The sequence below is a fragment of the Nyctereutes procyonoides genome, unplaced genomic scaffold, assembly GCF_905146905.1.
Source record: "Nyctereutes procyonoides isolate TBG_1078 unplaced genomic scaffold, NYPRO_anot_genome, whole genome shotgun sequence".
Lineage (NCBI taxonomy): Eukaryota > Metazoa > Chordata > Mammalia > Carnivora > Canidae > Nyctereutes > Nyctereutes procyonoides.
Window position 1 is genome coordinate 55,180,231 of NW_026575125.1, and position 23,256 is coordinate 55,203,486.

At 36.4% G+C, this 23,256-nt stretch overlaps 1 protein-coding gene across 8 annotated transcripts in view; it reads left to right on the forward strand.

Moving 5' to 3' along the window:
- Nucleotides 1-22,731, forward strand: part of ARHGEF9 (Cdc42 guanine nucleotide exchange factor 9) — a 208,458-nt gene extending 185,727 nt beyond the window's left edge. For all 8 annotated transcript variants that reach the window (XM_055338832.1, XM_055338827.1, XM_055338831.1 and 5 more), the window contains 2 exons: nt 19,423-19,582; nt 20,752-22,731. In XM_055338832.1, the coding sequence (XP_055194807.1) occupies nt 19,423-19,582; nt 20,752-20,806 (215 nt within the window). In that variant the 3' untranslated portion in view covers nt 20,807-22,731. The remainder of the gene's footprint in view (nt 1-19,422; nt 19,583-20,751) is intronic.
- The last annotated feature ends 525 nt before the right edge of the window (nt 22,732-23,256 follow it).

Below are 23,256 nucleotides of genomic sequence, written 5' to 3' on the forward strand. Positions count from 1 at the left end.
TTCCAGGTATTCCTGATGACATGTGGCAAATGGTCTTAAAGACATAAGGCTTAGCCATTAGAAATGATGAATACCCACCATTTGCTTCGACGTGGATGGAACTGGAGGGTATTATGCTGAGTGAAGTAAGTCAATCGGAGAAGGACAATCATTATATGGTTTCACTCATACAGGGAATATAAAACATAGTGAAAGGGATTATAAGGGAAAGGAAAGAAAATGAGTGGGAAGAATCAGAGAGGGTGACAAAACATGAGAGACTCCTAACTCTGGGAAACGAACAAGGGGTAGTGGAAGGGGAGGTGGGTAGGGAGATGGGGTGACTGGGTGACAGGCACTGAGGTGGGCACTTGACAGGATGAGCACTGGGTGTTATACTATATGTTAGCAAATCGAACTCCAATTAAAAAATATATACAAAAAATTAAAAAATTAAATTAAAAAATAAATTCATTTTTAAAAAGACATAAGGCTTAGGAGTAAATAGTGTAAGGTAGTTATGTCTACAGATAGTTCTTGGTAGTGGAAAGGGAGGTGGGCGGGGGCTTGGGGTAACTGGGTGATGGGCACTGAGGGGGGCACTTGGTGGGATGAGCACTGAGTGTTATGCTATACGCTGGCAAATTGAGCTCCAATAAAAAAATTTTAAAAAAATTGGACTTCAGAGATCAATAAGCTTCCATAAAAAAATAAATAGTTCTTTAGGTACAGGAAAAATATAGAATTTCTGTTTCTTTTCATTTTAACGTGAGAGAGAGAGAAAGAAACTAAACTTTATTCACAATGTAGAGACAGATGGACAATAATAACTGTGTATATTTTTTAATAAGTGCTTTTGGAATATGTATACAATTTTCTTTGATTTGTTTGGGGGCATTTGCAAGACCAGGAGTTCCAAATCAGAATGGAGAACTTCAAACTGAACCAAGGCAGAAGATTCAGATATTCATTCTCTTTTTCTGAACCACAAACTAAAGTACTTAAAAAAGGAAACTAGGGGTATCTGGGTGGCTCAGTTGAGTGTCTGATTCTTGATTTTGGCTCAGGTCATGATCCTCAGGGTCATGAAATTGAGCCCCACTTTGGGCCCCATGCTGGGTGTGGAGCCTGCTTAAAATTCTTTCTTCCCCTCTGCCCCTCCTCTTCCAACCCTCCTCATGGGCACACACTGGCACTCTCACTTTCTAAAAAAAAAAGGAAAACACTTTAAGATATTTGAGAGACAGGAACAAAGCTAGAGGTATCACACTTCTTGATTCAAAATGTGAATATGAATCAAGAAGTGTGATTTGAATATGAAATGAAGCTTTATTTTCTCATTTTCATAAACTAGACAAAATTAAAATGCTTAGTTGAACAATGGGGAGTAACTACCCTTTGTTTACTTATGAGCATATTCAGTACCAGTCATTTTATATAAGTTCTTTAATTTCATTTTTATGGTACATCTTTAAGGTAGACATTATTAGACTCATTTTCCAGATGAAGAAACAAGATCTTTGAAGTGAAGTGATTATGAACTTAACTCATCTTTATTCCAAGTCCACTGTTCTTCCCTCATCATCTCAGGGCTCTGCTGATTCTCTATGCTGGGAGAAAACAGCTTGCTTTTTTGTCTCACCTCAATTACTGACAAATGCTTCTATTACTGACAGCCACTGTCATTTTTCTCCAGGGGTAAGTGATTTTAATGAGACCTCACTTTTCCCAGGCCCTTCTGCTTTCTCCGTAGGTTCTTTGGTTCAGAATGAGTCACCATACAAAATGATTAGATTCAAGTTGCCTGAAATTCCAGTGGCCACATAAAGCATCCTTAATTATTCCCAAATGAAGCTCCTTTTCACTAAAGAGCTATATGCCTGTGAATATCTGATTTCCAATTAAACAGTGTGCCTAGCTGGGCCCTCCCTGGCTAGACATACCTTCCTTTTAACTGCTTATTGTTTCTTGTCCTTGGGAGGCACTCACTGGTTCTTTCCCTTATTATGGAGATGTGATTATCTTCAGATAGAGAATTAAAGGCAATCACTCCTAACCTCTTGGGAGTGAAAATATGAGAGTCAGTGTTAGAAAGTTATCTGGGGTTAATGTCAGTGAAGATATGGTCTGTATGAGTAGGGGAACCCTGGGAGAGACTGTGCCCATTCCTTAGAGATATAAATAGAACAGAACTCCAGCCAGCTGGGGAGTCCTCAGGCTATAAAGAAGCTACTGGCCTAGTGGCCTGTTTCCTGGAGGTTCTTAACCCTTTAGCTTCTCTTACTATGATTCTCTCCACTGTCCTTACAACACTGACCTTCATGATGGGATGGGACTCCTTGATATCAGCATAGGTTCCCCCTAGCCTATCTGAGGCTGGCTGGTTTTTTCACTATGAATTCTTAAAGCAAAGGAACATCCATAAAACAACAAATCAGAAAACAGTCCGGCTCACTCATACCAAGCCTTTGCATCAGGTTCCTTTTCTACCCTGTGTAGTCAAAAGGCTATTCCCTTCAAGTCCTCTCTTATTCCAAGTGTTTAAGCACTTGTTCACCTGAACAGCTTTCCACCTTTAACAACAACTCTAAAGTTTTCAAAAAAACTCATTTAGTTTCAAATCTCCCAAAATTCCTTCATATCTTCTCTATTATTTCTATTTCTAATTTTCAAGACTCTCCTAGTCCAGGATTGTAATGACTGATATATATTGAGACTCAGGGCAACTATACATGTGGAAGCAATAGTCAAACTTAGGAATTCAATGGTTATATTATGTACATGGGAAGACAAAGAAGGGAATTCTTTTAGATACCCATTAAAGCCAGTTTCCTTAACCCTTCCAGTGACTGCTTCCTGGAAATGATGGGAGCATTGTTGTTAAGATTTCTCTAAGGCAGATATAATTGGATAGGTAATTATTTTAGTGTCCCCTTACAACCCCATCTATAATGCCATGGGACCTTATCAACTCAGTATACTACTCTGGAGAAGGGGAAGCCTGGGTGTAAGATAAACAAAGAGGACAAAGTCCTAGCTCCAATGAAGGCATTTTTACTTTATGCTTACCTTTTATACTGTCTTGATTTTAAGAATTGATGTATAACTTCTTGGAATTTGAATACTAATTCCTGATCTATCAACCTATTTCAGTCTGTCATCATGGAGCTCCCTAGAGCCATGAACACAGCTCCCATCTCCAGAAGCTATGGGACCATCTCAAAATCAAATGAATATCCTAAATTAACTAAAATCTTGAAAAAGAAGAGTAAAATTGAAGTAATCAGTCCTGATTTTAACACAAATTATATGGCTACAATAACCAAGACTGTGGTATTGGCAGAAGGATAGACATATTTTACCAGTGGAAGAGAACAGAGGAACTAAAAATAGGCCTACACAAATATGCCCAACTAATTTTTGATAAAGATGCAAAAGAAATATAGTGGATGAGGGTAACCTTTCCACCAAATGCTTCAGCTATAGACCAAAAATAAAAAACTTCAACCTAAACTCACACCCTACAAAAATTAACTCAAAATGGATAATGGGCTTAAATTTAAAGCTACAAAAATGTTTTTTAAAGGAGAAAATCTCCAGCATCTAGGGCTAGGCAAGAAGTTCTTAGACTTGACACCAAAAGCTTTGAACCATGAAATGAAAAATTGATACAATGGACCTCATTAAAATAGACAGTTTTGCTCTATGAAAGACCATGTGAAGAGGATAAAAAGACAAGCCACAGACTAGGAAAAAATATTTGCAAACCATGTATCTGACAGAACACTACTATCTAGAATGTATAAAGAACTCTAAAAACTCAGCAATAAAAAAACTGTATGATCCAATTAGAAACAGGGCAAAAGACAGATATTTTACTGAGAGGATTATATGAATGGCAGTTAAACACATGAAAAGATGTTCAACATTTTTAATCAGTGGAGAAATGCAAATAAAAACCACAGTGAGATATCAGTACATACCTATTAAAAAGACTAAAATAAAAAATGGTGACAACATGGAATGCTGACAAGGGAGTAGAGGAACCAAATCATTTATACCTTGCTAGTGAGAATGTTAAATGGTACAGCCACTCTGGAAAATAGTATTGTGGTTTCTTAAGCCACAAAACATACAACTACCATATAACCCAGCAATTATACTCCTGGGCAGTTTTCCCAGAAAAATGAAAACTTACTTTCACACATACATCAAGAAAACCCTCTATATGTTAACTAACTTGAATTTAAGTGAAATCTTGGAGAAAAATAAAAACTCCAAACAAATGTTTATAGCAGCTTTGTTCATAATAGCCCAAACTGGAAACATGTCAGATATCTTTCAGTGAGTGAGTAATTATGGTCTATCCATACCATGGAATATTACTCATGAATAAAAAGGAGCCAACTATTGGTACATTCGGCAACCTGGGTGAATCTCCAAGGAATTTTGCTGAATAGGAAAAGTCAATCCCCAAAGATTATATATATGGTATGACTCCATTTATATAACATTCTTGAAATGATGTCATTTAGTAATGTGGAACAGATTAGTGATTGCCAGTGGTTAAAAAAGGTCAGGAGAAAAGTAAATGTGGTTATGGAAGAATAACAAGAATGATTTTGTGATATAGAAATGTTCTATCTCTTGTCTGTGTCCTATAACAATGTTAATAATCTGCTTGTAATATTGTACTACAGTTTTGCAAAATATTATCATTGAAGAAACTGAGTAAAGGCTACAAAGCATATCTCTATTATTTCGTACAACTGCATGTAAATCTACAATACTCACAAAATAAAAAGCTTAATTGAGAAATTAAAATGACCACTTCCCAAATTTTCTCCCTAATATTTTCATATCATTTGTTGGTACCCAGTACCCTCATATTTTTGACACTTAACCACCTTTGGAAATTGCCCATTAGAGGACATCATCAAAATGGCAGAATAGTTTTCTACTGTCTTCCCTCTAAAAAACATTGGTTTTGACAGTCACCCACAGATGCATGTGCTTTTGTGAAAGTTCAAAAGTCCAGGAGAAAAGTTCCAGAGCACCCATGGAGAAAAAAAATCCATGACTAGGTGCATGGAAAAAATATGCCAATCAATAAACACTAGAGGAAGTGAATGCTTTTTTCAAATGCAAAGAGCAATTCAAGACAACAAGGAACATGAAAAATTAAGGAAACATGACATCACCAAAGGAACACAACTTTCTAGAAACTGACCCCCAAAGACATGGAGATATGCAATTTTTTTCCAGTAAACATTTCAAGATAGTTGTTTTAAGTTCAGTGAGTTACAAGGAAGCAGAGAGAGACAATTCAGCAGTCAGAAAAACAATACACAAAACAAGAAATTTAACAGAGAGTAGAAATAATAAAAAAGAATCAAACAGAAATTATAGAGCTGAAGAATATAACAAATGAAATAGAAAAAAATGCAATAGAAAACATTAACAACAGATTGAACAAGCAGAAGAAAGAATTTGTGAAGGCAAAACTGGTCATTTGAAATTGTCCAGAGTAGAAGGAAAAAAATTAAGAAGTGGAGAAAAGCCTATGTGAGTTCTGAGATAAAATTAAGAGAGAATATCTATAAAATATTGAAGTCCCAGAAGAAGCAAAGAGGGGGAAAGGAGAAGAATGCTTATTTAAAGAAATGACAGCTGAAAAATTTCCAATTCTGGATGGGTATTTAAATATTCAGCTTCATGAAGCTCATTGGTTTCCAAACAATTTCAACCCAAATGATCTTCTTCAAGATACATTATAATTAAAACTGTCCAAAATCAAAGACAAATAGAAAATATTAAAAGTAGCAAGAGAAAAACAATCATCAAATACAAGGGAACCCACATAAAACTATTCAAAGGTTTCTCAGCAGGAACCTAGTGGACTAGGAGAGAGTGGGATGTTATATAGTCAAAGTTCTGAAAGAAGAAAACTGTCAGCCAAAATACTATACCCAGGAAAGCTGTCCATTAGAAATGAAGGAGAGAGAAAAACTTTCCCAGAGAGAGAAAATGAGAGAGAGAGAGTTCATTACCATTAGACTTGTCTTACAAGAAATGCTGAAAGGAGTTTTTAAAGCTTAAATGAAAGGATGCTAATTAGTAACATGAAAACATATGAAAATATAAACACACAGGTAAAACAAGTATATAATCTAATTCAGAATATTCTAATATGGTGATGTATTAGTTACTTATACCTATCAAGGGTAAGGTATGAATGGATTAAAAATAACTATAGCTACAATAATTTATTAATGGATAATAATAAAAAGATGGAAATCGTGACATCAAAACATAATATGTGGGGTTGGGGATTAAAAAGGTAGAGTTTTATTGTGCATTAAAGTTAATTTGTTATTAGCATAAAATAGACTATTGTAACTATAAGGTGTTTGATGTAAGCCTCACTGTAACAACAAAGCAGACACCTAGACCTACAAAAAAAAAAGACATGAATCAAAGCATACCTTTGGAAAACCATCGAAGATAGCAAAAGAGGAAGAGAAGGACAAAAGAGCTATAAAACAAAGTAATAAGATGACAATAGAAAGTCCTTACCTATTAACAATTTTTTTCTGCAGTTTATTTATTTTTTATTTAAATTCAGGTTAGTTAACATGTAGTGTAGTATTGTTTCAGGAGTAGAATTTAGTGATTCATCACTTATATATACCACCCAGTGCTTATCCCAACAAGTGCCTTCCTTAATGCTCATCACTCATTTAGCCCATCCCCCACCTGCCTCCCCTCCAGGACATAAATGAATTCAATTCCCTTATCAACATGCATAGAATGGCTGAGTGAATAAAAATACAAGACACAACTATACATTGCCTACAAAGGTCTAAGTTCATCTTTGAGGATACACATAGCCTCAAAATTAACGTATGGGAAAAGATATTCCATGCAAGTGGAAGCCAAGAGAGAGAAAGGGTAACTATTCTTATATCAGATAAACAGAATATAAGTCAAAAACTGTCACAAGAAACATAGAAGGTCATCATATAATGATAAAGGGATAATTTATCAAGATATACATGTACCCAAAACATAAATATATAAATTAAATATATATGCACCAAATATGGAGCACCTAAATATATTAAGCAAATATAAATATATCTGAAGGAAGGAACAGAAATATAATTAAAGCAACAATTGATGGGATGAACACTGAGTGTTATACTATATGTTGGCAAATCAAACTTCAATATAAAAAAGAAATATAATTAAGGCAATGATTGATAGAGCACCTAGACAAAAAAAATGATTAAGAAAATGTTGGACTGGAAATATATTTATTTTTTTTCAACTTACTTGAATCACTGTATTAATGTGCGCAAACACTATTATACATTCATTCAACAATTTGTTAACTATGTATTGACATTTTTCTTTTTTTTTTTTATAAATTAATTTTTATTGGTGTTCAATTTACCAACATACAGAATAACACCCAGTGCTCATCCCGTCAAGTGTCTCCCTCCGTGCCCGTCACCCATTCACCCCCAGCCCCCACCCTCCTCCCCTTCCACCACCCCAGTTCATTTCCCAGAGTTAGAAGTCTTTATGTTCTGTGTCCCATTCTGATATCTCCCACACATTTATTTTTTTAAAGATTTTATTTATTCGAGAGAAAGAGTAAGGGAGAGAATGAGCAGAGGGGGAGGGGCAAAGGGAGAGGGAGAAGCAGACTCCCCTCTAAGTAGGGAGCTCAACATGGGGCTCAAACGAAGAATGTTGAGATCATGACCTGAGTGGAAAGCAAATACTTAACTGACTGAGCCATACAGGTGCCAATGGACTAGAAATATATTTAGACCAATTTGGACGGACTTTATTTATTTATTTATTTATTTATTTATTTTTAAGTTTTTTTTATAAAAACAGGCTTTAAAAATATTTTATTTATTTATTCATGAGCAAGAGAGAGAGAGAAAGAGGCAGAGACACAGGCAGAGGGAGAAGCAGGCTCCATTCAGGGAGCCTGACATGGGACTCGATCCCGGGACTCCAGGATCAGGCCCTGGGCTGAAGGCCATGCTAAACCACTGAGCCACCTGGACTACCCAATTTGGATCATATTTAGACCTAAAAGACATACAAGAATCATGCCATCCAATAGCAGCAGCTCTTTTCTCAAGTACAAATGGAACATGTTCTAGGGTAGTATATGTTAGGTCACAAAACAAGTCTTAGCAAATTTAAGAAGACTGAAATCATGTCAAGTATCATTCACCACAATGGTATGAAACGAAATCATTAACAGGAGGAAAACTGGAAAGTTCACAAATATGTGGAAATTAACACATTCCTGAACAACCAATGAATCAAAGAAGAAATCAAAAAGAAAAATAAAAATAAGATCTTGAGATAAATGAAAATGAAAACACAACATAACAAGTTATTGGATATAGCAAAATCAGTTCTAGGAGGGAAGTTTATAGCTATAAAGCCTACACAAAGAAAAAATTGAAATAAGCAACCTAACTTTACATTTCAAGGAACAAGAAAAAGAAGAAAATTTAAGGCCAAAGTTAACAGGAGAAAGGAAATAAAGATCAGAGGAGAAATAGAGACCAGAAAAACAATAGAAAAGATAAATTAAGAGCTGGCATTTGAAAAGATAAACGAAATTGAGAAACCTTTACTAAAAAAGAAAGAGAAGACTCAAATAAATAAAATCAGAAATTAAATAGGAGATATTGTATATGATACCACAGAAATAGAATCATGAAGATGACAAGTGTATACTGTGAACAAGTATACACTAACAAATTGGATGACCTAGAAGAAATGAATAATTTCCAAAAAACATAAAATGTACCAAGATTGAACCATGAAGGTAGAAAATCTAGCCATACCAAAGATGAGTTAAAAAAAAAAAAAAGATTGCTAAGCAGAAACATCCCAACAAAGAAAAGCCCAAGAATAGTTTCACTAGTGAGTTGTACCAAGTATTTAAAGAATTAATGCCAATCCTTCTCAAACTCTTCAAAAAATTAAAGAGAAGAGTACATTCCCAAACTCTTTTTATGAAATCAGCATTACACTGACATCAAATCCAGATAAGGACACTACAGGGAAAGAAAACCACAGGACAATATTTCTGATGCAAAAGTTCTTAACAAAATACTGGCTAACCAAATGCAAGAGCACATTAAAAGGATCATACAGCATCATTAAGAGGCATTCATTACTGAGATACAAGGATGGGTTAACATATGCAAATAAAAAATGTAATATGCCACATTAATAGAAAGATAAAAATATAATCTCAATAGATGCTAAAAAAAGTATTTGACAGAATTCAACATCTTTTCATGATAAAAATCTCATTAAATTAGGTATAGAAGGAACTACCTCAATATAATAAAGGCAATATATAGAAAATCTACAGCTAATATCATATTTAATGGTAAAAGTTTAAAAGCTATTATTCTAATATGAGAACACAGTGGTGCCAGATCTCACCACTCCTATGCAAAATAGTACTAGAAGTCTTAAGCAGAGAGCAATCAGGTAAGAAAAAGAAGGAAATGGTATCCAAATCAGAAAGAAGGAAGTGAAATTGATTATGTTTGACTATGACAAGATTTTACATACTTGAGAGCATCTACAAAACACCCACAGCTAACACAATGCTTAGTGATGAGAGACTGATGCTTTTCCCCTAAGATCAGGAACAAGGCAAGGATGTCCAGTCTCATCACCTCTATTCAACATTGTTCTGGAGGTTCTGGCCAAGGCAGTTAGGCAAGAAATAGAAACGAGAGGCATTCAGTTTGGAAAGGAAGAGGTAAATTTTATCTCTATTTGCAGATAACACAATCTTACATATAGAAAACTCTACAGAATACACACACACACAAATACACACACACCACAATTAGAGTTAATAAATGAATGCAGCAAAGTTTCAGGATATAAGACCACTATATAAAATTTAATTTTATTTCTATATACTTACAAAAACAATCTCAAAATTAAGAAAATCCATTTATAATAACATTAACAAAATACTTAGCAATAAATTTAATAAAACAAGTATAAAACTTATTCTCTGTACACTACAAGACATTATTGAAATATATTTAAAAAGCTCTACATAGCAAAACATCTGATGTTCATGGATTATAAGACTCAATGTTGGGATCCCTGGGTGGCGCAGCGGTTTGGTGCCTGCCTTTGGCCCAGGGCGCGATCCTGGAGAACCGGGATCGAATCCCACGTCAGGCTCCCGGTGCATGGAGCCTGCTTCTCCCTCTCCCTATGTCTCTGCCTCTCTCTCTGTGTGTGTGTGTGACTATCATAAATAAAAAATTAAAAAGGAAAAGACTCAATGTTGCCAAGATAGCAGTATTCCCCAAATTGATCTATAGATTCAAGATAGTCCTTCGATCACAGTCAACATCTTTGTAGAAACTGACCAGTTGATTATTTTTAGTTTTTTATTTGAGTATTGTTGAAGCACAATGTTACATTAGTTTCAGGTGTACAACATAGTGATTCAATTTCTCTATACATTATGCTGTGCTCACCACAAGTATAGCTGTCATATGTCACCATACAACCCTATTATAATATAATTACTGTATTCCCTATTCTGTGCCATGACTTATTCATTCCATAACTGGAAACCTGTATCTCCCATTTCCCTTTACCCATTTTGCCTACCCCCTTTCCTCTGGTAACCATCATTTCTCTGTTTCTATAGGTTTCTTTTTGATTCTTTACTCATTTTGATTCTACTTTTGATTTCTTTACTCATTTGGTTTCTTTTTAGATTCCAAATAAGAGTAAAATTATATGGTATTTGTCTTTCTCAGTCTGACTTATTTCGCTTAGCATAATACCCTCTAGGTTCACCCATGTTGTTGCAAATGTCGAGATCTCATCCCTTCACTGGGTGTTGTTCTGTATGTTGGCAAATTGAACACCAATAAAAAATAAATTTATTATTAATAAAAAAAGATCTCATCCCCTTTATTCTATTCTATATATATATCACATCTTCCTTATCCGTTCTTCTATTGATGGACATTTAGGTTGCTTCCATATCTTGGCTATTGTGAACAGTATTGCAGTAAATATAGGGATGCATATATTGTTCTTAATTAGTGTTTTTATTTTCTTTTGTTCAATATCCAATTATTGGGTAATATAATATTTCTATTTTGGATTTTTTGAGGAAATTCCATACTGTTTTCTACAGTCACTGTACCAATTTACATTACCACCAACAGAGCACAAGAGTTCCTTTTTCTCGACATTCTGACAATTACTAGTTATTTTTTGGTCTTTTGTACATTAGCCATTCTCACAGTTGTAAGGTGATATCTCATAGTCGGTTTTATTTGCATTTTCCTAATGACTAGTGATATTGAGCATCACTTCATGTGTCTGTTGGCCACCTGGATATCTTCTTTAGAAAAACTGAAAAGCTGATTTTAAAATTCACATGGAATTGCAAGGGATCCAGAATGGCTAAAACAATCTTGAAAAGGAAGAACAAAGCAGGAGCATGTACTTCCAGGTTTCAAAGTGTGATCCTCAGACCAACAGCATCAGTAACATGTGAGAATGTTTTGGAAATGCAAATTCTCAGGCCCTTCCCCAGATCTACAATAGGTGATTCTGATACAGACTCAAGTATGAGAGTCATAACTAGCTTGGACTGCAAATTAGATTAACTATACAAGATGAATTTAATCTGCTTTCTCAACTTCCCCCATTCTCTGGATACTTATTTTCTTCTTAACACACAGAAGATAAAAAGAAAGACAAAAACATATTGATGGAGAGGATATATGAAGCTCTATTTCCTAATTAGAAAGAACTCCCTTTCCACTTTCCACTTTGGATTTATCTGTTCTGACCAGTCATTTTGAATGGAACCTGTGGCTGGTCTAACTTGATTTGCACTTGATACTTATTTGTGTAATGGCTTGTTGCTACTGGCAAAACATTCAGCGCACAAAACTATACATTTAGAATACAGTGTGAATAAACATTTGAACAGAATTTAAGTTTCATTACACCTGCCATGGTGTAATGCTCTTATTTCAGTTCCAGTTTTGAAGACTCAGGGAAGGCAAATAGGTTTCAGAAAATGAAAGAGAGAGAAAGAAAGAAGAAAGAGAAAGAAAGAAAGAAAGAAAGAAAGAAAGAAAGAAAGAAAGAAAGAAAGAAAGAAAGAAAAGGAAAGAAAGAAAGAAGAAAGAAAAAGAAGAAAGAAAAGAAAGGAAGAAAGAAAAAGAAAGAAAAGAAAAGAAGGAAGGAAAGAAAGAAAAAGGAAGAAAGAAAGAAGAAAGAAAGAAAAAGAAAGAAAGAAAGAAAGAAAGAAAGAAAGAAAGAAAGAAAGAAAGAAAGAAAGAAAAAGAAAGAAAGAAAGAGGAGGGGAGAGATATATTCCCCATCTGGCAGTTAAGACAAGAGAGCTAAATTAGTCAGAAGTTTTATAGCAAGGAGAACAGAGAAATATAGTGCTCAAGCACAATTAAGGTGTAAAACCCTCACTGGGGGATAAGTGGGCTAGGGAATAGCAGGGCTGGCTGAAGGCCTGGAATGAGAGGCCAGGGATTTGAGGGAAGTCGGTGGGAGAAGCCCAGAGGGCAAATCAGGGCTAAGGGCTCAAGCCTTAGGACCAATGGCATGGACTACTAAAGGGCTAGAGTTGGCACTCATGGGAAAAAAAGAAAAGATTTTGTATGTAGAAAATCTTAAAGACTACCAAAAAACTGTTAGATTTAATCAATGAATTTAGTAAGGTTTCAGGATGCAAAGTCAACATACAAAACTCATTAGCATCTATACACCAACAATGAGCTATTCAAAAAAACAAAATAAAACAGTCCATTTATAATAGTATCAAAAATGATAAAATGCTTAGAAATAAATCTAGCCAAGCAGGTGAAAGATGTATTTGCTGAAAACTCTAAGACTTTTATGAAAAATAAAAAAGGAAGATATCCTGTGCCTCTGGATTAGAAAAATTAATATCATTAAAATGACTGTACTGACAAAACCATCTATAGTTTCTGTGCATTTCCTATCAAGGTTCTAATGACATTTTTTCCAGAAATAAGAAAAACAATTCTGAAATTTATATGGAACCATAAAAGACTCTAAAGAGCCAAAGTAATCTTGAGAAAGAACAAAGCTGGAACCATCACACTTTCTGGCTTCAAAATATATTACAGATCTATGGTAACCATATAGTTTAGCACTTGGAAAAATACAAAGACCAATAGAAAAGAATCTAGATCCCAGAAATAAACCCATGCATATACAATCAAGTAAAATCTGACAAGGGAGCCACAAATATTCAATAAAGGGTAATCTCTTCAATAACTGGTTCTGGGTAGATAGTCACCTGCAGAAGGGTGAACTAGACCTCTATGTTACATCACCCATAAAAATTAACTCAAAATGGCTTAAAGACTTAAATATAAATCTTAGTATCTTCAATTGCTATAAGAAAATATGGAAAAATCTTCTTGACATTGGTTTTGGCAATGAATTATTGGACAAGGCACATAAAGCACAAATAACAAAAGAAAAACTAGTGGAATCACATCAAATTTAAAGGTTCTGCACAGCAAAAATCAACGAAATAAAAAAGCAACCTATGGAATGGGAAAAATACTTGCAAACTACATATGTGATAAGGAGTTAATATCCAAAATATTAAAGGAATTCATACTACTCAATAGCAAAAACCCACAAATAATCCAATTAAAAAAGAGACAAAGGATTTGAATAGATACTTTTCCAAAGAAAATATTCAAATGTCCAACAAGTACATGAAAAGTTGCTCAACATCACTAATCATCAGGAAATGCAAATAAAAAGCACAATGAGATAACACTTCATACCTGTTAGAATGCCTATCAAAAGACAAACAATAACAAGGACTGACAAGGATATGGAGAGAAAGGAACCCCTGTATACTGTGGGAATGTACATTGGTACAACCAATATGGAAAACAGTATGGAGGTTCATAAAAAATTAATATGATCCAGCAATTCCAGTTTAGGGTATATATCTAAAGGAAATGAAATCACTGTCTTAAAGAAATATCTGCTCCCTATGTTCACTGCAGCATTACTCACATTAGCCAAGACATGGAAACAACCTAAATGTCCTTTAGCAGACAAATGGATAAAATAAATGTATATAAAGTACACACTCACGGAATATTATTCAGTCATAAAAGAAGGAAATCCTGCCTTTTGCCACATCATGAATGAACCTGAAAGGTATTATGTTAAGTTAAATAATTCAGAGAAAGACAAATACTGTATGATCTCACTTATATGTGAAATGTAATAAAATTGAATTCATAGAGAACAGATTGGTGGTTGCCAGATGCAAGAGGGTATGTAGTGGGAGAAATGGGTAAAGGTAGTCAAAGGGTACAGGCTTATAAAATAAGTGTATAGCATGGTCACTAAAGTTAATAATACTGTATTGTAAGTTTGAAAGTTTCTAAGAGAGATCTTAAAAGTTCTCATCAAAAGAAAAAATATATAACTATGTGAGGTGGTAGATGTTAAATAACCTTAATGTGATTATCATCCTGTAGTGTATATATACATCAACTCATTATGTTGCATACCTTAATCATATCCGATGTAATACGTGTATTTTACCTCAATAAAACTAATGGACAAAAAGGAAATACAAAATCTGAGCAGCTCAGTGAGACTAAGACGACTGAATTAGCAATCAAAAACCTCACGAAAAGAAAAGCTTAGGACCAGATGGTTTCACTAGTGAATTCTATGAAAGATTTAAAGAAGAATTAATACCACTTCTTCTCAAACTCTTCCTAAAAACCTGAAAAGAACACTTTCAAACTCATTTTATGAGGCGAGGATTACACTGACACTAGTTCCAGATTAAGACATATAAGACAATATAGGTCAATATTTCTGATAAATATGATGCAAAAATTCTCAAGAAAATGCTAGCAAACCAAATTCAGCAGCACATTAAAGGATCATACACCATCATCTAGTGGGATTCATCTCTAGGAAGCAGAGACATATGCAAATCAATAAATGTGATGCACAACATTAACACATATAAGATAAAATCACATTTCTATAGATACAATAAAAGCATCTGACAAAATTCAACATATTTTCATGATTAAAATTCTCAGTAAATTTGTATATAAGGAACGTACTTCAACGTAATCAATGCGTTATATGACAAGCCTACCACTATTAACAAGCATGCTCAATGGTGAATGGCTGAAAGCTTTTCCTCTAATATCAGTAACAAGACAGGGATGCCAACTCTCACCACTTTTACTTAATGTACTGCTGGAAGTCCTATCCAGAGCAATCAGGCAAGAAAAAGAAATAAAAGAAAGGAAGAAGCAAAATTGTCCGTTTGGAGCTGATATGATTTGTTTTAGGAAAAATCTAGAAACTCTCCTAAGAGATAATATTAGAATACTATAATAATAATGGAATTCAATAATGTTTCAGGATACAAAATACAAAAATTACTTGTTTCAATAACAATGAACATTGAAAAGAGAAATTAAGAGACACTCCCATTTACAATAGTACAGAATAGGATAAAGTGCTTAGGAATATATTTAACTTCGGCGGTTAAAAATCTATACACTGAAAGCTATTAGAAATTTATAAAAGAAATTGAAGAAAACACAAATAAATGGAATAATATTCTGTATTTATGGATTGTAAGAATTAATATCGTGAAAATGCCCTTACTACTCAAAGCCATCTGTAGATTTATTGTAATCCCTATCTAAAATTCCATGGAGAATCAAAAGACCAATTATATCCATTCATCCTTCGATGGACACCAAGGCTTCTTCCACAGTTTGGCTATTGTGGACATTGCTGCTATAAACATCAGGGTGCAGGTGGATGAATGGATAAAGAAGATGTGGTCTATGTATACAATGGAATATTACTCAACCATTAGAAATGACAAATACCCACCATTTGCTTCGACGTGGATGGAACTGGAGGGTAGGTATTATGCTGAGTGAAATAAGTCAATCAGAGAAGGACAAACATTATATGGTCTCGTTCATTTGGGGAATATAAAAAATAGTGAAAGGGAATAAAGGGGAAAGGAGAGAAAATGAGTGGGAAATATCAGAGAGGGAGACAGAACATGAGAGACTACTAACTCTGGGAAACGAACAAGGGGTGGTGGAAAGGGAGGTCGGCGAGGTCGGTGAGGGGTGGGGGTGACTGAGTGATGGGTACCGAGGGGGGCACTTGATGGGATGAGCACTGGGTGTTATGTTATATGTTGGCAAATTGAACTCCAATTAAAAAAAAAGACCAATTATAAACCCATAGTTAACTAATATTTATCAGGAGGTCAGGAATACTCAGTGGGGAAAGGATAGCCTCTTTTATAAATGATATTGGGAAAATTGGATTTTCACATGCAAAGGAATGTATTGGACTCCTGTCTTACACTGCTCAGAAAAATTAACTCAAAATGAATTAAAGATTTAAGTGTAAGACCTAACACCATAAAAATCCTAAAAGAAAATATAGGGAAAATACTCCTTGATGTGATTTTGGCAACAAGTTTTTTAATATGACACCAAAAGCATGACCAAAATAAAAAAACTGGGATTACATCAAACGAAAAAGCCTTCTGCACAGAAAAAAAAAATCAACAAAATAAAAAGGCGACCTACAGAATGAGAGAAAATATTGGCAAACATGTATCAGATAAGGGATTAATATTCAAAATTTATGAGCAACACATACAACTCAACTACAAACTACAAAAAAATAGTTCAGTAAAAAATGGGCAAATGACCTGAATAGATGTTTCTCCAAATAAAACATGCAAATGCCCATGTAAATGTTCTACAAGTGTAAAAAAAAAAAGATGTTCAGTATTACCAATCATCAGAACAATGTAAATCAAAACCATGAGAGGTTATATTTGTTAGAGTGGCTGCTATCAAAAAAAGAGAGATAACAAGTGCTGGTGAGGATTTGGAGAAAAAGGAGCCCTTGGACACTGATGGTAGGAATATAAATTTGTAAGGTACTATGAAAACAGTATGGAGAGTCCCCAAAAAGTTGAAAATAGAGTGGTCATCTGATCCAGCAATTCCACTTCTAGTGTATATGGAAAGAAAATGAAATCAAGATCCCAAAGAGATGTCTGCACCCTCATGTTCATTGCAGCATTATTCACAATAGCCAAGACAATGAACAACTGATATATCCTTCAGCAGATGAATGGATAATATATATGTTACATATACAATAGAATATTATTCAGCCATAAAAATAAGGAAATATTACCATTTATGGAAACATGGATGGACTTTGAGGGCATCATACTATGTGAAATAAGTAAAACAAAAATACAAATACTATATGATTTCATTTATATTGGAATATTAAAAAAGCAAAATTATAGAAACGGAAAGTAGATGGTAGTTGCCAGGGCCTGGGATGGGGGAAGTATAAAGATGTTGGTCAAAGGGCACAAACTTTAGTTGCCAGATGAGGAATTCGGGGAATATAATGTACAGCACAGTGACTATAGTTAATATTTTAACTTGGGAGTTGCTAAGAGAGTAGTTCTTAAATGCTCTTACCACACACAAAAAAGGTTATTTTGTGAAGTGATGGATATACTAACTTTATTGTAGTAATCATCTTGGAATATATATGTGTATCAAATCATCACATTGTACACCTTAAACTTATAGAATGTTACTTATCAATTATATCTCAATAAATCTGGAAAACAAAAGTAAGATCTAAAACAAAGCAAAAACAATATTAGCTTTTAAAAAAGAACTCATTGCTTCCTACTTAAGTGCCAATGGCTGACAATGGCTCAATATGATACTACTTCTAGGATAATGGGATCAAGTCATCAAACAGAGGCAAACAAAGAAGCTGTAATGTTGAAATTTCAGACATTAGCCAGCAGTTGAGGAAGCTATTTGGGAGCAGCAGAGAGGTCTTCATTGCATTCTGAATCATATGCTGTATGCAATTATGCTCTGAATATAGGTTAGGATTAAACTTTAAATTCAGCCCCTCCACCCTGGAATCTTCTATTCACATGGATTTTGCTTTGAAGCTTGCAAATATTTCTATGAAAGTTGTAGTCATTGAATTGTCCCCTTTGAATGGTCACAAATATATTCCAAGTCTTCCTTGTGTTACATGAATCATATTTTCTTTGCTTTCTTTCTAATCTACCAAATGTGACTTTCATATTAAATATGGTTTCATCACTACAATCTGAGGTAGAGTACACTTGTACCTTGCCTTTTAGAAAACCATTTCCCAACTGAAGACCTGCTTTGAAGTCACTAGTTCTTAACTTGGCTTCTTTGACACTTCTAGGGGAGTTGAGGAGGGAGAAAACCAAATTGCTTTGAAATTAAATGGAAAGCATTGGGTGATTTGCAGGAACGTCTGGCATAATGGATTATGGTCTCTTGGGGTGCCTGGGTGGTACAGTCAATTGAGCATCTGAGTCTTGGCTTTGGCTCAGGTCATGATCTCAGGGTCATGGGATTGAGCCCTGCGTTGGGATCCCTGCTCAGCTTGGAGTCTACTTAAGTTTCTCTCTCCCTGTCCTTTTGGCCCTCCTCCTGCCCCCTCCTTAAACAAATAAGTAAATATTTTTAAGATTTTGTTTTATTTATTTTTTTATAGATTTTATTTATTTATTCATAAGAGACACAGAGAGAGAAAGGCAGAGACACAGGCAGAGAGAGAAGCAGGATCCATGCAGGGAGCCTGATGTGGGACTCGATTTCAGGATTCCAGTATTACACCCTGGGCCGACGGGAGGCGCTCAACTGCTGAGCCACCCAGGCGTCCATAAATAAGTAAATCTTAAGAAAAAAAGAATGAGAAATCAAATAATGTGGATTCTAGGGACGTCTGGGTGGCTCAACAGTTGAGTGTCTCCCTTTGGTTCAGGGTATGATCCCAGTCAGGGTATTGAGTCCCACATCGGGCTCCCTGTGAGGAGTCTGCTTCTTCCTCTGTCAATGTCTCTGCTTCTCTCTGTGTCTCTCAGGAATAAATAAATAAAATCTTTTAAAACAGAAAAAAATGTGGATTCTATCCTTTGCTTTATGACCTTAGATATGACATTTCACCACAGGTCTCAGTGTCCTCATCTGTAAAATGGCTGATGACACCAAAGCTTCTCAGTAATGTCTGAGTAGGTGGGAAAGTGTGTGTTGTTGTATTAGTCACCATACCATTCCAAAATCTGTTAAGGAATTGCAGTTCTTCCTTTGGATGATTTTCAATTCCAGTTCATACTCTCTAAATAGGCTGCCTTTAATTGTCTGCTCAAAGTGGTCACTGGATGATTTGGGAAACCACTTAACTTATACTCTCCATTTGATCTCCCATCTATTCTAGGTGTCAACTCTGCCCGCTCAATTCCTCCTTCCTACCCACCACCGCAGGACCCGTTAAACCAGGGCCAGTACCTGGTCCCGGATGGCATCGCTCAGTCGCAGGTCTTTGAGTTCACCGAACCCAAGCGCAGCCAGTCACCATTCTGGCAAAATTTCAGCAGGTTAACCCCCTTCAAAAAATAATACCTACAGGGAGGCAGATAATTTTAAAATAAAGTAAATAAAATTATATTTATAGATGGACAATTTTTTGGAGAAGCACTGTTGAAATTTATATATATATAAATATATATATCTACATATATATATATTTATATATAGAGAGACACATATACACACACAGACCCTTGAGTATACACAAACACACACGTACACATACACACACACACACACACACACACACACAGAAGGACCAAAAAAAGTTTTGTTTGTTTGGGGAAGTGAAATCTGTAGTTGGTAGGAAGAGGTACCAATGACTTCTAAATATGTGATCCCTTCTTAAAAGTTTTCTGTTCTTACCCTGTCCCCCTCCCCTTTATTTTCAGAAACTGACATTTCTATGTGTTCCTTTTCTTGTTGAGATAATCTCTTTGCACACCTGTGAGTGATTCACTGACTTGTCATTATTATTATCATAGATGTGTTTGTATTGTTTTTTTCTTTCCTAATGATACTGATGCTGATAACTTTTGAATATACTTTAATGTGATGGAGTTTGGGAATTTGAATGTTTTTCCTTTTCCTTTTCAATGGGTAAGGGAGGATTCTCCTTTCTCTTTCTCTTCTCCCTCAGCTGACCACCTGTAAATGTTTCTGCAGTCCGGCATTTGCCCTAGACAGCCTTTTCCCTGCATCTTCCGTCCTCAGTTGTGCCAGTCTAGACATGCTCTGTTGTGCCCTGTGACATAACTGCTTGATATTTCTATTGCTTTCACTGTGTTTTAGGTGTTGTAGAGGGATCAAAACCAAACAGAATCAAGGGAGAGTCAGATTATAATAATGCTGGAGAGGACTTCTGTTCAGGGAACATTCTGCATTTGGGCTCTTCTAGCACTGGGGGTTCCCATGTTGTAGCACTGCTGGATCATGAGTAGTTTTATATCTGGGACTTAGTTTGAGCTAATTATTATCTTCTTCAAGCTGCTTTGGTTATGGTGTTCCTTGTAGGCCTCTCCCTCCCCTAACCTAAAAGATCTGAGCTTGAAGCAAAGGGGCTGAGACTCTGCTTCTCGGGGGAGGGATTCAACTGCCTAGCACCAAGTAGGCTTAAAATTGGAGGTCCCCACTGAAATTATTTCAGGGGCCTGGTCATCCCTGCTTCCATTTTCAGATTACAGGTGGCATTTCTTGGAGTCTATGAAGGGGTCAAGACAGAGCACACCTGATCAAGATCATCAGCTGCCTTCAAATTATTGACCTGGACAGGATCCAAGGCTGACCATAACCTCTTAAAGGAAAGAACAGGAATGGGCATGGAAAGAGGCAGCCCTAGCCCAAGATATATACCTGCAGTTCCTACCACTCCAGTTATATGAAATTTCCCCTATTGTTAACAGATTGCATGGACAGTCTTCCGTGACTCCTGCCTTTTCCTCTCCCTGTTGTCCTTCATTCTCCTATTCTCCTGGCACAGGAAAATTACTGCTATTAGCATAGTTAAAGAACTTCTGTCACTCTAAGAAAGCCCTATGTCCAACATTCTCCCATCCCAGGACATTTGAAGTAAGTAAGTGAGGAGCCCAGTGAGGCTTCCCTATGGAGAAAAGATCTGAGGTAGAGACACTACCCTCAGGCTCATATTTTGCAGGCTTTATACTTAGGAAAAACTAACTTCTCCCACTAAAAGGCAGGGTCCCTATGGGTGCAAGAGTACCTGTTCTTCCTCCCCACATAGCCCTTTAGGTGGGCAGACCTTGAACAGCAAGAATAATGGAGTACAAAGGAGTAAGAATGGGCCCTACTATGAAGAACCACTCTAGTGAGGAATCTGGAAATTTTGAGTCTGTTCTGGACCCCAGGAGAAAACTGTCATGAAAGGACTTCAGCTTACTGAGCAGCAGCCATGGCTACATGAAGCCCTCAGCACAGCTAACTTGATTGCTGCTCTATGCCTCCTGACCCAGACCAGGCCCTGCCCAGCCTAGGAATTATTCCTCTTTGGGAATCAAATTACAAGCTCTTTATGCTGCCATTCCACCACATTCAAATCAGACTTGTGGAGTAAGTCAAGGGTAAGCCTGAGCTGGGCAGAGGGCTGGGGCTCGGGACTGGCCACAACTGCTCAGCAAATGACCCAGCTACTTAAGCCTCCCTTGGCAAGGAACCTGGTACCCAGTGCCTAAGCTAAAATGGTCTCCCTGGCAAACAGCATGTGTTTCAGTAACTGTGTAGGCCTCCCTTAAGTATACATCCTTTTCCTACTTTCCGTTCCTCTCCACTAGGCTTAATCTTGACGTTTTTCTCCAGGGACTAGGAATAAACCAAGAGCGGATGGTTGGCCAAGTCCCTGGGCCTACAGCATCTCTTAGCCAAGCCTCCTTGTCCTCCCTCCATTCCCTTCCCCCTGAGCCTGTGACCAGAGCTCCAGGATCAGGGATGTTACCTCTTGCCACCCACCTCTCATCTACCCAAACCACTGGCCTCACCAGATACCAAGAACTTGTGAAAACAACAAGAGATCAGTTCACCATTGGTTGGAGTATTCCCCAGCCTATGGCAGCAAAGCAGACCAGTGACCAACAGCCCCAAGGGGAGCCCTATTACCTGGGATCAGGGTCCAGGTCTATTCTGTGCCCCACAGCAGTGCTATCCCCAAGAATTCTGTAAATCTCTTCTATGTGTGCATGGCCCCCAAGCTCCCCTTTCCTCAACTCAATGAGGCCTGGATTTGCTCTCCAAAAGGCTTTGCTAGTGTATTTTTTGGGCCCTGCTGTGGGATGCTCCTAACACAGAAATCTAACTCCTCTTTCTCCCTCTATCCTCTTCTCTCTGTGTGTATAAATCTAATGGATTTATCAACGACAGTGACAAGAGAGTTCTAACAATTCTAGTGTGAAGCCAAATAGTGATCTTTTAGTGCTTTGGGGCTGGGGTGGGCTGGGGTGGATGGATGGGTAACAGTGATTTTGATTACCCCTGCTGCTCTGCATTTGCCAGTTTATTATTTTGTTTCTTCCGAATGTTTGACGCTGTCAAACAAGTGTCAAAGTTGTGTGTTTAAAAAAATGTTTATCAACAAAACTATGATGTTGTAATGACACAAAGCCTTATGAAAATATTTATGGAGTTCAATAAAAGAAGTAAAAAGACACTTCCAGGCAGAGTTTTCTTGCCTCTCTCTCTCTCTCTCTCTCTCTGTGTGTGTGTGTGTGTGTGTGTGTGTGTGTGTTACTAGTTGCAAAATAAAGAGAATTTTCCTGATGAGGGACAGCTTATCTCAACCTAATCTTGGCCTGCCAGCCCTGCTGTTACATTGTCAGGCATCTCATGGGATGTCTGTGACCTTCCATGTCCTTTCTGGAAGAGTGGTCCATAAGAAACAAGTTTGATCCTATAACCAGGGGCACTTCAAATGTCTTTATACATGGGACTGTTCTTCATATCACCTGTCCCTTGAGGACCTATTCCTGACTCCATTCCTTTTCCTTATAGCTACAAGTCCAATACCTGCCCTGGGCACTCAGAGGAGCTTAAAAGCTGCTTTTTGAATCTAGACAGAGGCCATATCATATTCTGGTTCCGTCTTCTCAGAGGTAGACACATTCCTTATCCAACCCCCAAAGTCAGTGTAGTGACCTTACTGTTTTATTCATCATGGTGTTGCCTACAAATAGAT